Source organism: Macaca nemestrina, chromosome 4, assembly GCF_043159975.1.
Source record: "Macaca nemestrina isolate mMacNem1 chromosome 4, mMacNem.hap1, whole genome shotgun sequence".
Lineage (NCBI taxonomy): Eukaryota > Metazoa > Chordata > Mammalia > Primates > Cercopithecidae > Macaca > Macaca nemestrina.
This window is the reverse complement of record NC_092128.1, coordinates 56329548-56342464: the sequence shown is the minus strand read 5'-3', so window position 1 is coordinate 56342464 and position 12917 is coordinate 56329548. Positions and strand designations below refer to the sequence as shown.

Here is a 12917-nt window from a genome sequence, read left to right as displayed (position 1 = left end):
GAGTAGGTCTAGGAATTTTACTTTTCTTGCAAGCTCTTGAAGAATCAATTGAGCATGTAATCATTTATCCTAGCCAATTACTTATCTCATGCTTCCCATTCCCATAAAGGATGCTAGCAAGTATGTTTGAGTAACTTAAGTTCCTAACTGTTGAGTGTCTGGCATAATTTTTCAAACTCCCCCAACTTTCAATGATTAGATTCTATAACATTTCTATCTACAGAATACTTTGTTTATATGAGAAGACTTTTACCACATTGCAGTTCATCACTCTCCATGTAAAATATCCCTGTTTGTTTTGAATCTGACATGAGGAAGGGAGAAAGTAGACAGGGAAAAATGGGAAAATAAATCTCAATCACTTTGGCTGTGGAGACCTAACTAAGAGCCTGGAGTTGAACTTGGTTCAACTAGGATCACATATGTGTTGTTACATTTCCAATCCATTTCTTTTTTTTCTACTATGACCCACAAAATTTATTCAATTTGTACTTAATTAAACTAAAAAGTTTCTGCACAGCAAAAGAAACAGCAGAGTAAATAGACAATGAACAGAGTGTGAGAAAATCTTCACAATCTATACATCTGACAAAGGACTGAGATCCAAAATCTACAATGAACTCAAACAAATTAGCAAGAAAAAACCAAACAATCCCATCAAAAAGTGAGCTAAGGACATGAACAGATAATTCTCAAAAGAAGATGTACAAATGTCTAATAAACATGGAAAAAAATGCTCAACATCACAAATGATCAGGGAAATGCAAATCAAAACCACAATGTGAAACCATCTTACTCCTGCAAGACTGGTCATAATCAAAAAAATCAAAAAATAATAAAAGTTGGCAGGGATGCAGTGAAAAGGGAACACTTCTGCACTGCTCGTAGGAATGTAAACTAGTACAGCCACTATAAAAAACAGTGTGGAGACTCCTTAAAGAGCTAAAAGTAGAACTACCATTTGATCCAGCAATCCCACTACTGGGTATCTACCCAGAAGAAAAAAAGTCATTGTATGAAAAAGATACTTGCAGAAGCATGCTTATAGCAGGACAATTCGCAATTGCAAAATTGGGGAACCAACCCAAATGTCCATCAATCAATGAGTGGATAAAGAATTGTGATTTTATATATATACACACACACACACACATATATACACATATATATACACACACACATATATATATTCCATGTACACATTCCATACACACACACACACACATACATATATATATGTGTGTGTATGGAATGTGTACATGGAATACTCTTCAGCCATAAAAATGAAATAATGGCATTTGCAGTAACCTGGATGGAATTGGAGACCATTATTCTAAGTGAAGTAACTCAGGAATAGAAAACCAAACACTGTATATTCTCACTCATAATTGGGAGCTAAGCTATGAGAATGCAAAGGTATATGAACGATGCAATGCATTTTGGGGACTTGGGGGAAAGGGTGGGAAATGAGTGAGGAATAAAAGACTACAAATTGGGTACAGTGTATACTGCTTAGGTGATGGGTGCACCAAAATCTCACAAATTACCACTAAAAAAATGTACTCATGTAACCAAACACCACCCATTCCCCAAAAACCTATGGAAATAAGAAATAAAGTGAATTAATCAATTTTTTGAAAAATTTCAATCTTAATTCTCTAACAGATGATCTTAATGATCTTACCTGAATTCCAACATCAGTGATTCCATAACACTCAGATACAGAAAGTTCCTTCAATTTTTTATGTTTGGAAAGTACATTCAAACCCTAAAAATATTTAATATAAAGATCATTTGTGATTATCATTTAGTATGGAATATATAGTTCCAATAACCATTTATACAAACTGACAATATAAAAAATCATTTATGAAAACTAAAAAATTTTAGCTGCTGTCATATTTCTTTATACTTAACAAATGATAAGACCACTTAGGTTAGGCAATGCCATTAAGTAAAATTTTCAGGTTGTCTCTAATGTTTTACAAAAGCTTTTATGGAATCCCAGAGTCAGAAAACTCCCTTAGGAGGTTATTATCTTGCCACTTGTTTCCAGATACATGTTATCTGAATCAATATAAACAAATCCAACTTACTAATTTATTTTGAAGACACTTCATGTGGATAAAGAACCTATTTGTTAATATATTTTTATTTATGCCTAACCAAAACATCTTAAAATCTTTAGCTCATTTTATAATGATTAATCCCTTGAAGAGGAAGAGAATAGATCTTTATATAAAGGCCTAGAGACAGATAATCATTCAGTAATAAACCACTTCTTTTTCAGATTAAAAGCCTTGGATTTTTTTAATTAAAAAAAAGAGATTGCACTTCCAGCCTTAATTTTTTTATGTGTGATTGTGTTGTCCCATTTCTCAGTATTTTTTCCCCAAATTTACTGGCACAACACTCAGATAAGGAACTGACGAATGTGGCTTATTAATGCCATCGTTCTGTTTTTTAATCAGGATCACATTACTTTTATGTAATCCCATACAATGTGCTTCCTAAACTACATGGACAAGAGAAGGGTTGTTCCCACCCCCGCCATTCTGTGATTCCACGGCTGGCTGGCAGGGAAAATACCAGAAATGACACATAGATTTGTCCTTTTTATATTTTATTTGCAGGATTGGTTTATATTTTATTGATCTTAAATACAACATTTGGACCACAGTTGAAAATGGGCTATGCAAATATTATATCTTGGTTTTTTTCTGGTTTTTTTTGTTTTTGTTTTTGTTTTTTTGTTTTTTTGTTTTGTTTTGTTTTTTTAAATTCCCAATGCACAGATTGGGCCTTCTCATTAAAAACAAACAAACAAACAAAAGTCTGGATTAAGAAAAATGTGTTTTATTTAAGCCTCTGCTTAAACTATGATTTCTAATTTCTTTTAATGGTATGGCATACCACTCCAAAATAAAATCTGTGAATTCGTTTAACTTTTTAAAAACTTTTATTTGCATTTATTTTATGCTGAATTTATTCCTGTGCCATAAATTTTCATTTGTTTGTTCGGTTTCTTCAGGAATATATTTTTCTTCTATGCAACCTCATCCTTTCAATTTTATTGTTGACTGTGGATCTTTTGCTAGGAACCCATTATGTTTTCTGCCTCCCTGTTTCAAAACAAAGTCTGACCAAACCCTGCAGAGCCATCACATGTAGTCTGGGTTCCAGATGTGGATGCTATTTTATTCATGTTAAAAGAATTGGAAGAGTTTAGATATTCCCCAATAGAATCCAAATGGTTTGAACACAAATATCAAGTAAAAGATGCAAAGTTTGTCTCTTTACCCTATACTTGATAATAGCTAAGTATGTTTTAGTATCCTATAGAAAATTTGTCCTATGAAACTATCTCTGAAGTTTTCACTTAGATTTCACTTTTATGTAGTCAAGTTAGAATTTTTAAAGATGAGCCACAAATGAAGTGCATTTGCTAAATATGACATATAACAGCATATATGCTCCTTATTACTTTATTCAAAATCATTAAAAATTAAAATATTAAGATGGAATGCCTTGTCTCATCACTGTAATTTTTTTTTTTTTTTTTTGAGACGGAGTCTCACACTGTCGCCCAGGTTGGAGTGCAGTGGCGCGATCTTGGCTCACTGCAAGCTCCGCCTCCTGGGTTCACGCCATTCTCCTGCCTCAGCCTCCTGAATAGCTGGGACTACAGGCGCCCGCCACCGCGCCCGGCTAATTTTTTGTATTTTTAGTAGAGACGGGGTTTCACTGTGGTCTCGATCTCCTGACCTTGTGATCCGCCCGCCTCGGCCTCCCAAAGTGCTGGGATTACAGGCGTGAGCCACCGCGCCCGGCCTGTCTCATCACTGTAATTGTTCATTAAGACATATGGCCTAAAAATTGAATGGATCAACATTATTAGCCATTAGATAAATGCATAATGACATACCACAACATACTTACTAGGATGGCTATAATTTAAAATACAGATAATAAAATGCGTTGATGAGGATGTGGACAAATTGGATATACTGCTAGTGGAAATGTAAAATGAGCCAGCCACTTTGGAAAACAGTCTGGCATTTCCTCAAAAATTAAACATAGAGTTATACTATGACCCAGCAATTCTACTCCTAGGTTTATACCCAAAAGCAATGAAAACATATGTTTACAAAGACTTGTACATGAATGTTTATAGCAGCACTATTTATAATAAAATCCATGCATTCTTCAATAAATGGTGCTGGGAGAACCTGATATCTGTATATAGAAGAATGAAACTAGACTCCTGTATCTCCATATACAAAAATAAACTCAAAATAGATTAAAGACTTAAACATAAGACCTGAAACTATAAAGCTATTAGAAGAAAACATAGGGGGAATGCTTCAGGGCACTGATCTTGGCAAAGATTTTATATAGCTAAGACTTCAAAACCACAGGTAACAAAAACAAAAATAGACAAATGGGATTATATCAAACTAAAAAGATTATACACAACACAGGAAACGATCAACAAAGTAAAGAGACAACCTACAGAATGGGAGAAGACATGTGTGAACTAGTCATACAACAAAGGACTAATATCCAGAATATACAAGGAACTCAAACAACTCAACAGCAAATAAACAAATGATCTGATTAAAAAGTGGACAAAGGAACTAAGCAGACATTTCTCAAAAGAAGACATATGTGAGGGCGATGTGGCTGTGATATCTGTCACCCCACTGATCGCCAGGGTTGATTCGGCTGATCTGGCTGGCTAGGCAGGTGTCCCCCTCTTCCCTCACTCTTCCATGTGTGTCCCTCCCCAAAGCTGCATGCTCAGTCAAAGAGGATAGCCAACCCTGATGGAGGAGGATATGGGTTATTGGTCTAGGGTATACAAGTAGCTGCACTTACCTGCCTGAACCTCCAAACAACCTCTTAAGAAGACATACAAATAGTCAACAAATATATGAAAAATCATCATCAGGGAAACATACATCAAAACCACAATGAGATGTCATCTCACCCCAGTTAGAATGGCTATTTTCAAAAAGACAACAAATAACAGTGCTGGTGAGGATGCAGAGAAAAGAAAACTCCTATATAGTGTTGGTGAGAATATAAATTAATACAGCGATTATGGAAAACAGCATAAAGATTTCTCTAAAAACAGAACTATCATATGATCCGGCAATCTCACTACTGGGTGTTTACCCAAAGGAAAGGAACTCAGTGTATCAAAGGGATATCTGCACTCCCATGTTTGCTGCAGCACTACTCACAATAGCTAAGATATAGAATCAACCCAAATGTTAATCAACAGACAACTGGATAAAGAAAATGTAGTATATATACACAATGGAATACTATTCAGCCACAAAAAAAAAGAATGAAATCCTGTCATTTGCAGCAACATGGATAAGCCTGGAGGACATGATGTTAAGCAAAATAAAGTAAGCACAGAAAGATAAATACCACATGTCCTCACTTGTGGGAGCTAAGAAAAAGTAGAGTACAATTGTGGGAATTAGAGGATGGGAAGAGTGGCAGGGAGGGAGGATGGAGATTGGTTGGTTAACAATTTCAAAATTATAGTTTAATAGGAGGAATGAGTTCAGGTATTCTGCAGCACTGTGGGGTGAATATAGTTAACCATAATTTATTGTATATTTTCAAAAAACTAGAAGAGAGGATCTTTAATGCTCACAACACAAAGAAATGATAAATATTTGAGGTGATGGATGCTAATTACCATGATTAGATCATTACATAAGGAAATAACACTCTGCATTCCACAAATTATACAATTATTATGTGTCAACTAAAAAGAAAAGAAAAAAGTGGAAACAACCCAAACATCAATCTATCAGTTGATGAAAGAATAAATATAATATGTTATGTCCATACAACAGAAATGTCATCCTAAGTAAAAGAAGACAGACCCAAAAGGCCACCTATTGTTTGATTCCATCTGTATGAAGAAGAGTCCAGAACAGGCAAATATATAGAAACAGAAAGTAGATTAGCAGTTGCCTAGAGCGGGCTCAGGGGTGGGACAGGCATAAGGAGTGACTGCTAATGGGAAGGGCTTTTCTTTTGGGGAGTGAAGAAAACGTTCTGGAATTAGATTTTAGTGGTGGTTCCACCACAAACATACTAAAAACCACTGAATTGTATACTTTAAATTGGTGAGTTTTATGGTACGTGAATTATGTCTCAATAAAAAGTGTTCAAAAAAAGATTGATGTAATAATTGTATAAGTAAATAAAACTCAGAAAATATTCCTACAGCATCCTTCAGTCCAAGATGAATATAGATATTACCCACTTTTAATATATTTTTGTTAGCAACTTCAGACCCTGATGACCAAAATATTAGCCAAACAGGGAGCAAGAGATGTCACCATGCTCATGTGTTAGACAAGTAACTTGAAGCCCTTTCTCCTGGAAGTAAACACATCTTTGTAACTGAGCAGCAACAAATTGAGCTGGCAGAGATGAGGTCTCCACTAAAAATTGCCTCATGCTGGTTACAGGAGACCAGTGAATTTCACTGCTGAATAAGTGAAATACACTATTTCAGGCAACAGGATTCACTTTTAATTTTTTTTTCTTTTTTACTCAGAAGCTTTTTAGTTTAGTGACCTAAAGAATGTCAGAGCCAAAAAGGTAAATATTCTATTTGGCACTGTGAGGTTCATAAATGCTCCAAATTAGGAGGTGTTCTCTGAAACAAGTGACATTTACATTTTACAGATTTCTGGTGCCAAGGTTTTAGCTCTGGGAGGGACAGGAAGAGTGGAGTGGGAAGAGTACAGTGGGAAGACAAGCCAAAAATGAGGCGGCAAGAGGTAACAGCAAGATAGACTGACTCAGCCTCAGTGGGGCAAAAGGCAGATTGATGCTTACCTTTCAGGAAAACCGTGGCATCATTGCAATGGAAATCGTCCTTGGTCTCCCTCATAAGTCAGCCAAACTCATGAATGCTTTTACTGGAGAGAGGTTTTGCTCTTATTTTCCCAAAGCATAAAAAGGGACTACATTTCATGGTCAGGTGAAGTGCAGAGGAAAGCAGCTGGAGTGGTGGCCTGGAGAAGTCACCAGCATTACAGGTTGCATGAGAATGCGAGGCACCAGAAATTCACAGGAATCCTGGGGAATACTTTGCTCCTCCATCGCTAATGGAATTAAGGTGCCTAAATCTTAGGGGCCCAGGAATTCCGAGTGGAAAATTGGCTTCATTATATCTCCAGTATCAGGTTCATTGAGGGGCATATCAAGACATAAGGCTCAAAAGGAAGCAGGCACCAAGTCACAAGAACCTTGTACATTATTGTAAGGAATCTGGACTTCATCCTATGCAACAGAGTTAAACAGAACTTTCTCTCTCTGGGGAATATGAGCTGGTACATAAGTCACTATAATGAGGTTCCTTATGTACCAACTCATTCTCTACAGAAGGAATAAAGTATGTGTTTCAAGAGAGCTATAGGGACCACACAGCAGGGAATGAATGCTTCCAGTTGGAAGAAACAGGTGGCAGTCTAGAAAAGAGTTTCACAGAGGAAGGAGATTTTGAATCAAGCCTTAAAGATTAAGTATCATTTTGACGAGTGAAACAATGAGAACAGTGTTTCAGGCTGAGGAAACAGCCTGAACAGAGACTTCATGTGGAAAGTGTGAGTTGTTGGGAAGTAGTTCAGTCTGGGGTCACTGGGAGTAGTGGGAGGGAAGATGGAACACTGCCAGGAACAGACACATGCACACAGACATTTGAAAGCAGACAAATCCTTGAACACTACACTTTCCCCACACTTTTTCATCTGGAATTGTTTAGCTGATGTACATAGACAACAGCAATGAACTAGTTACCAAATATTGGAATGCTCTGTGTGTGTGTGTCTGTGTGTGTGTGTGTGTGTGTGTGCGCGTGTGTGTGGGTGTTATGTACTTACTATATGGCTGAGTCATACTACATCTGGCTTAGACTATCACCAACATAAATAGAAAACATGCTTCCCCAACTCTCTATTTTGAAAATATTCAAATGTACAGAAATGTTTAAAGAATAGTTACAAAGAATACCGACATACCCTTTACATAAATTCACCAATTATTAACATTTTGCCGCATTTATTTAGTTAAGTGTATATATGAACATACATATTTTATTTATATATATGTATGAACAAAGTTTTTATACATATGCATAGTTTATATATATAGTTATATATAGACACACACATGTATATATACACAAATATACATAAATTTCTCTGAACTACTTGAAAATAAGTTTCAGATATCATGATGCTTTATCCCTGAATATTTCATGTGCATCTCCTTAGGAATAAGGACATTTTCCTATGTAACTATATAGTATTATTATGTATATATAGTATAGACATATATAGCATTATGACACCCAAGAAAATTAACAGTAATACCATAGTATCTAGTACAAAGTCAACATGCACATTTTTTTGTATCCAAGACCCAATTTGTGCATTGGATTTGGTTATCATGTCTTTTTAGTCTTTTTTTATTTTTATTTTTTATTTTTATTTTAAGACATTGACTTTTTTTAAGGATTTAGGCCAGTTATTATGTAGAGTGTCTCACATTCTGTATTTGTCTAATTGTTCCTTATGATTAGATTCAAGGTAAGCTTTTTTTGCAAAAATACTCCTGAATTATTATAGCATCCCATTGGGAGGCACATATGTCCAGTTGTTCCACAATTGGTGATGCTGTTGGGCCACTTGGTTCAGAAGATGACTACCATAGATCTCTTCATTAGAAGAGGTACCCCTTTTTATTTAAAAAGTAATTTGTTGAGATGTCATAGTACACACAGAATATTCTGCAAACATGAGAAGTGTTTGTTATAAAGAATATATAGTAACATACTTAGGTTCAAAAAGCAGTATACAAAATTACATCTGCAGGCTGGGCACGGTGGCTCATGCCTGTAATCCCAGTACTTTGGGAGGCCAAGGTAGATGAATCACCTGAGGTCAAGACCAGCCTGGCCAACATGGCAAAACCCCATCTCTACTAAAAATACAAAAATTATCTGGGCATGGTGGCAGGTGCCTGTAATCCCAGCTACTCAGGAGGATGAGGCAGGAGAACCGCTTGAACCTGGGAGGCAGAAGTTGTAGTGAGCCAAGATCATGCTACTGCACTCCAGCCTGGATGACAGAGTGAGACTGTCTCCAAAAAAAAGGAAAAGATCACATCTTCATATGTGTGTGTATAGTGTATGCATATGTGTATTAAAAGAAATGGACATTTTGGGCAGGGCGCAGTGGCTTACACCTGTAATCCCAGCACTTTGGGAGGCCAAGGCGAGTTGATCATGAGGTCAGGAGTCCGAGACCAGCCTGGCCAATATGGTGAAACCCCATCTCTACTAAGAATACAAAAATTAGCCAGGTGTGGTGGTCTGCACCTGTAGTCCCAGCTACTTGGGAGACTGAGGCAGAAGAATCGCTTGAACCCCAGAGGCGGAGGTTGCAGTGAGCAGAGATTACGCCACTGCACTCCAGTCTGGGCGACAGAGGGAGATTCCGTCTCAAAAAAAGAAAAAAGAAAAAAAAAGAAATGGATGTTTTGGAGGGTGGGCAATGATACGTTTTTTCATTATCCATATTTCTTTTAGTATTATTAATGTTTATGAAAATAGCATAATTTGGAGGAGAAAAACCCAATATATAAGTCTCTTATTGAATATTTTTGTATATCAACAAAGAAGTATATAAAATATTAACACTAGGCTTTATTTCTTTATACAAAGCCACACAGTTCTGGTTAGTTTACTTTCTATTCTAAACAAACTATCAGCACAAATGCACTAATATTCAAGCAAAGTACTCAGCTATGAATGTTAACATGTACAAGTATTATATACATAGATGAACAGTTTTACTTTACAAATGATGGATACTGCTCTATCTTCATATTACTTGACCCGGCTTTGAAGCTTGACTCTGCTGACCATCGCCTGCTTTTTGAAATAGCATCTTCCTTGTTTCTCATGATATTACTCTGACCTCTTTCTCCACCTACTTCTCTGGATGTTCGTTTTCAGTTTCCTTTGTAGGTTCATCTTTCATATCTATCCAATACATACTGATGTTCCCTGGAGCTTGGAACTTGATCTTCTCTTCTCTTTCTATCTCTCAACCATGGGTTTGACCACTTCAGCCATCTCTAGATCTAGCCCAGATCTCTCTCCTGAGCTACAGATCTTGTTCGCTAACTGATAACTAGACATCTGAATGTGTCATAGGCCCCTCTAACTCAAGACTGTTACTTTCAGAGGACTAGAATTCAAACTGGAAGCCATGAGATTTCACTGAGCTCTTCCTATTCTTTCTGCTAGCTTCAGTCAGGAGTCTGGTGAAAGATGAATGCTTGTGATGGACTTTCCTTTGATTTAAGTACATTGCTCCTTCCTCTGCATTTTGTACCTTTATGACCCTCTTTATAGGGCTCCAATTTCTCTATATGGGAAATCTATATAACCTAGGGTATTTGATATTTGAATTCAGCATATTGGAAAATGCACTCTATGAAATAAGATGGAATGGGGCACCCAGCACTCCAGGATGTAGTTATTGGGGGTATAGATCATGGGAAATCTAAAAAGGCCCCTGACAGTCAGTAAACATAAGAAGGCTTCTTTCATGCCTTTTTTGTTTGTTTTTAAGGATAAAACAGGGTATAAGTTTTTGCTGTGATAGAGGGTATAAAACCGGAGGGGGATGGTATTGAAAATCCTGTGTAAGTTTTCTTTCAGAAATGCTTGAATTTGAACACACTGAATTCCTATGGTTCCAGGTATCCTGAGGAAAACAAAGTAAAACAAAACAAAAACAAAGATTCCAAAAGTCAGATGGGTGTTTGTCTTCTCCGTCACCCAGAATCAAAGGGGCCCATAGTAAAGAGAGATGTGCTAGTACTAGTATTAAAATTGTCCAAAATGGAATTCAGCATCTTGTCTCCATACCCTAATTACTCTCCTAGGTTCTTTTCCTGGTTCATGGCACCACCATATTCACAACTGACCAAATAAAAACCTGAGCATTGTGTATGTCTCCTCTCTGCCTCCCTGTTCCCCATATTCAGACAATCACTAAGCCCTACCAAAGCTACCTCCTAAATATCTCTCAAATCTGCCGCCACCATCAAAACCTCACTATTTCTGGCTGTCATTGCAATTGCTCATCCCTTCTTCAATAGATCATCCACACTGCCACCAGAGTTATGTTTCTTGTGCACAAATCTGTCCTATTCTTCTACTCAGAGTTCTTCAATGGCTCCTACTACATACTGCATGTAGCCTGAATTGCTGTGCAGGGCACTCCAGGCCACCCAAATTCTGCCCTCCATCTCTTTCTCCAGCCCCATCTCCCACCACATCCCCTGTCTTCTCCGGCCATGCTCTGACAGAACTGAGTCATCTGTGGATCCCAACACATAACCCTCCTCATGCCTCCAGGCCTTCTCACCTGCTTCTTCCTCCAGCTTCCAGCTGCACCTCAAAAACTGAAAAGCTTCCCTTGACTCCTCCACAGAGACAATAGAGACAAGTGTTCTTTTTTTTTTTTTAAGATGGAGTCTTGCTCTTGTCGCCCAGGCTGGAGTGCAATGGCGTGATTTCAGCTCACTGCAACCTCCGCCTCCTGGGTTCAAGCGATTTTCCTGCCTCAGCCTCCCAAGTAGCTGCAACTACAGGTGCCCGCCACCATGCCCAGCTAATTTTTGTATTTTTAGTAGAGATGGGCTTCCACCATGTTGGCTAGGCTGGTCTCGAACTCCTGACCTCAGGTAATCCACCCGCCTCGACCTCCCAAAGTGCTGGGATTACAGGTGTGAGCCACCACGCCCAATCAAGTGTTCATTTTCCAACTTATCCATGCTGTTGTGGTGCAATGCCTCCATCTCCTTTTCAGCAAATAAATCTCATTATGTCATAATTCAAATAAATAATCACTAAGATGCATTGAGTGCTTGCCATGTGCCAGTTTACATGCACTGCCTTACTTAATCCTCATAACAACACTGTGAGGTAGGTAATATTATAATCACCATTTTAAAGAGAAGGAAATGGAGGCACAGAGAAATTGAGTAACTTGCCTGCGGTCTCAAAGTGCCGTGGCACCAGCCAAGATATGAACCCATACTCTGAACTCATACTTTTAGTAACTTTTAACTATACAGTGGTGTTGCTTTTCTTGTTGTTGTTATTTTGCCATTAGACTATACCTTGAGACCAGTACTCTGTCTTTCAGTTTGGTACTCCCAGAACTTAACAATGTGTAGGATATATAGCTGACAATTAGTAAATATTTGTTGAGTGAATCAGTCTACTTATAAAATTATTTATTTATATGGACTCAATTTTCTCTTATCTTGCTGGCATATTCTCAGAATTTTTGGATGAAAAGTATTTCCATTTGGAATTGTTTGAATCAGGACTTACATTTCACATGCTTCTTTCTGAAAGATTTGCTCTGTTTGGTATTGCATACCACATTTCTTTCAGAAATAAAGAACAAAAGTTATACTTGGAAATATGTATTATCTCAATGAGCACATCCTCCTTCTAAATTCACTGATAATACTGTCATGTACAATGTTCTTGAAAATTTATCTTCATCTCCCAAGCAATCTTCCCTTTTCTTCTCTAGTTAGTAATTAGGATTTTATAAATATAATGTACCTTTTCTTCTCAATTATTTTATTTATTTTTGTTTGTTTTTGTTTGAGATGGAGTTTCACTCTATAGCCAGGCTGGAGTGTAGTGGCGCGATCTTGGCTCACTGCAACCTCTGCCTCCCAGGTTCAAGCAATCCTCCTGCCTTAGCCTCCCGAGTAGCTGGGACTACAGGCATGTGCCACCACACCTGGCTAATTTTTGTGGGTTTTTTTAGTAGAGACGGGGT

The 12917-nt window shown here is 37.4% G+C and overlaps 2 protein-coding genes across 17 annotated transcripts in view; one reads left to right on the top strand and one right to left on the bottom strand.

The window, feature by feature from the left end:
• Positions 1–12917, bottom strand: part of LOC105475890 (F-box and leucine rich repeat protein 13) — a 273121-nt gene that overhangs the window by 39824 nt on the left and 220380 nt on the right. For 13 of the 16 annotated variants that reach the window (XR_011621591.1, XM_071093958.1, XM_071093972.1 and 10 more), the window contains one exon: positions 1685–1768. The exons of 2 other annotated variants lie outside the window; for them this stretch is intronic. Coding sequence is in view for 13 of the 14 variants with exons in the window: in XM_071093958.1 (XP_070950059.1) it covers positions 1685–1768 (84 nt within the window). In the remaining variant the exon portion in view is untranslated. Of the gene's footprint in view, positions 1–1683; positions 1769–12917 lie in introns of those variants that run through there. One more of the 16 variants, XM_071093967.1, reaches the window with a different exon arrangement.
• The window catches only part of LOC105475357 (family with sequence similarity 185 member A), a 168302-nt gene that overhangs the window by 106097 nt on the left and 49288 nt on the right, over positions 1–12917 (top strand). The gene's annotated exons all lie outside the window — the stretch shown is intronic.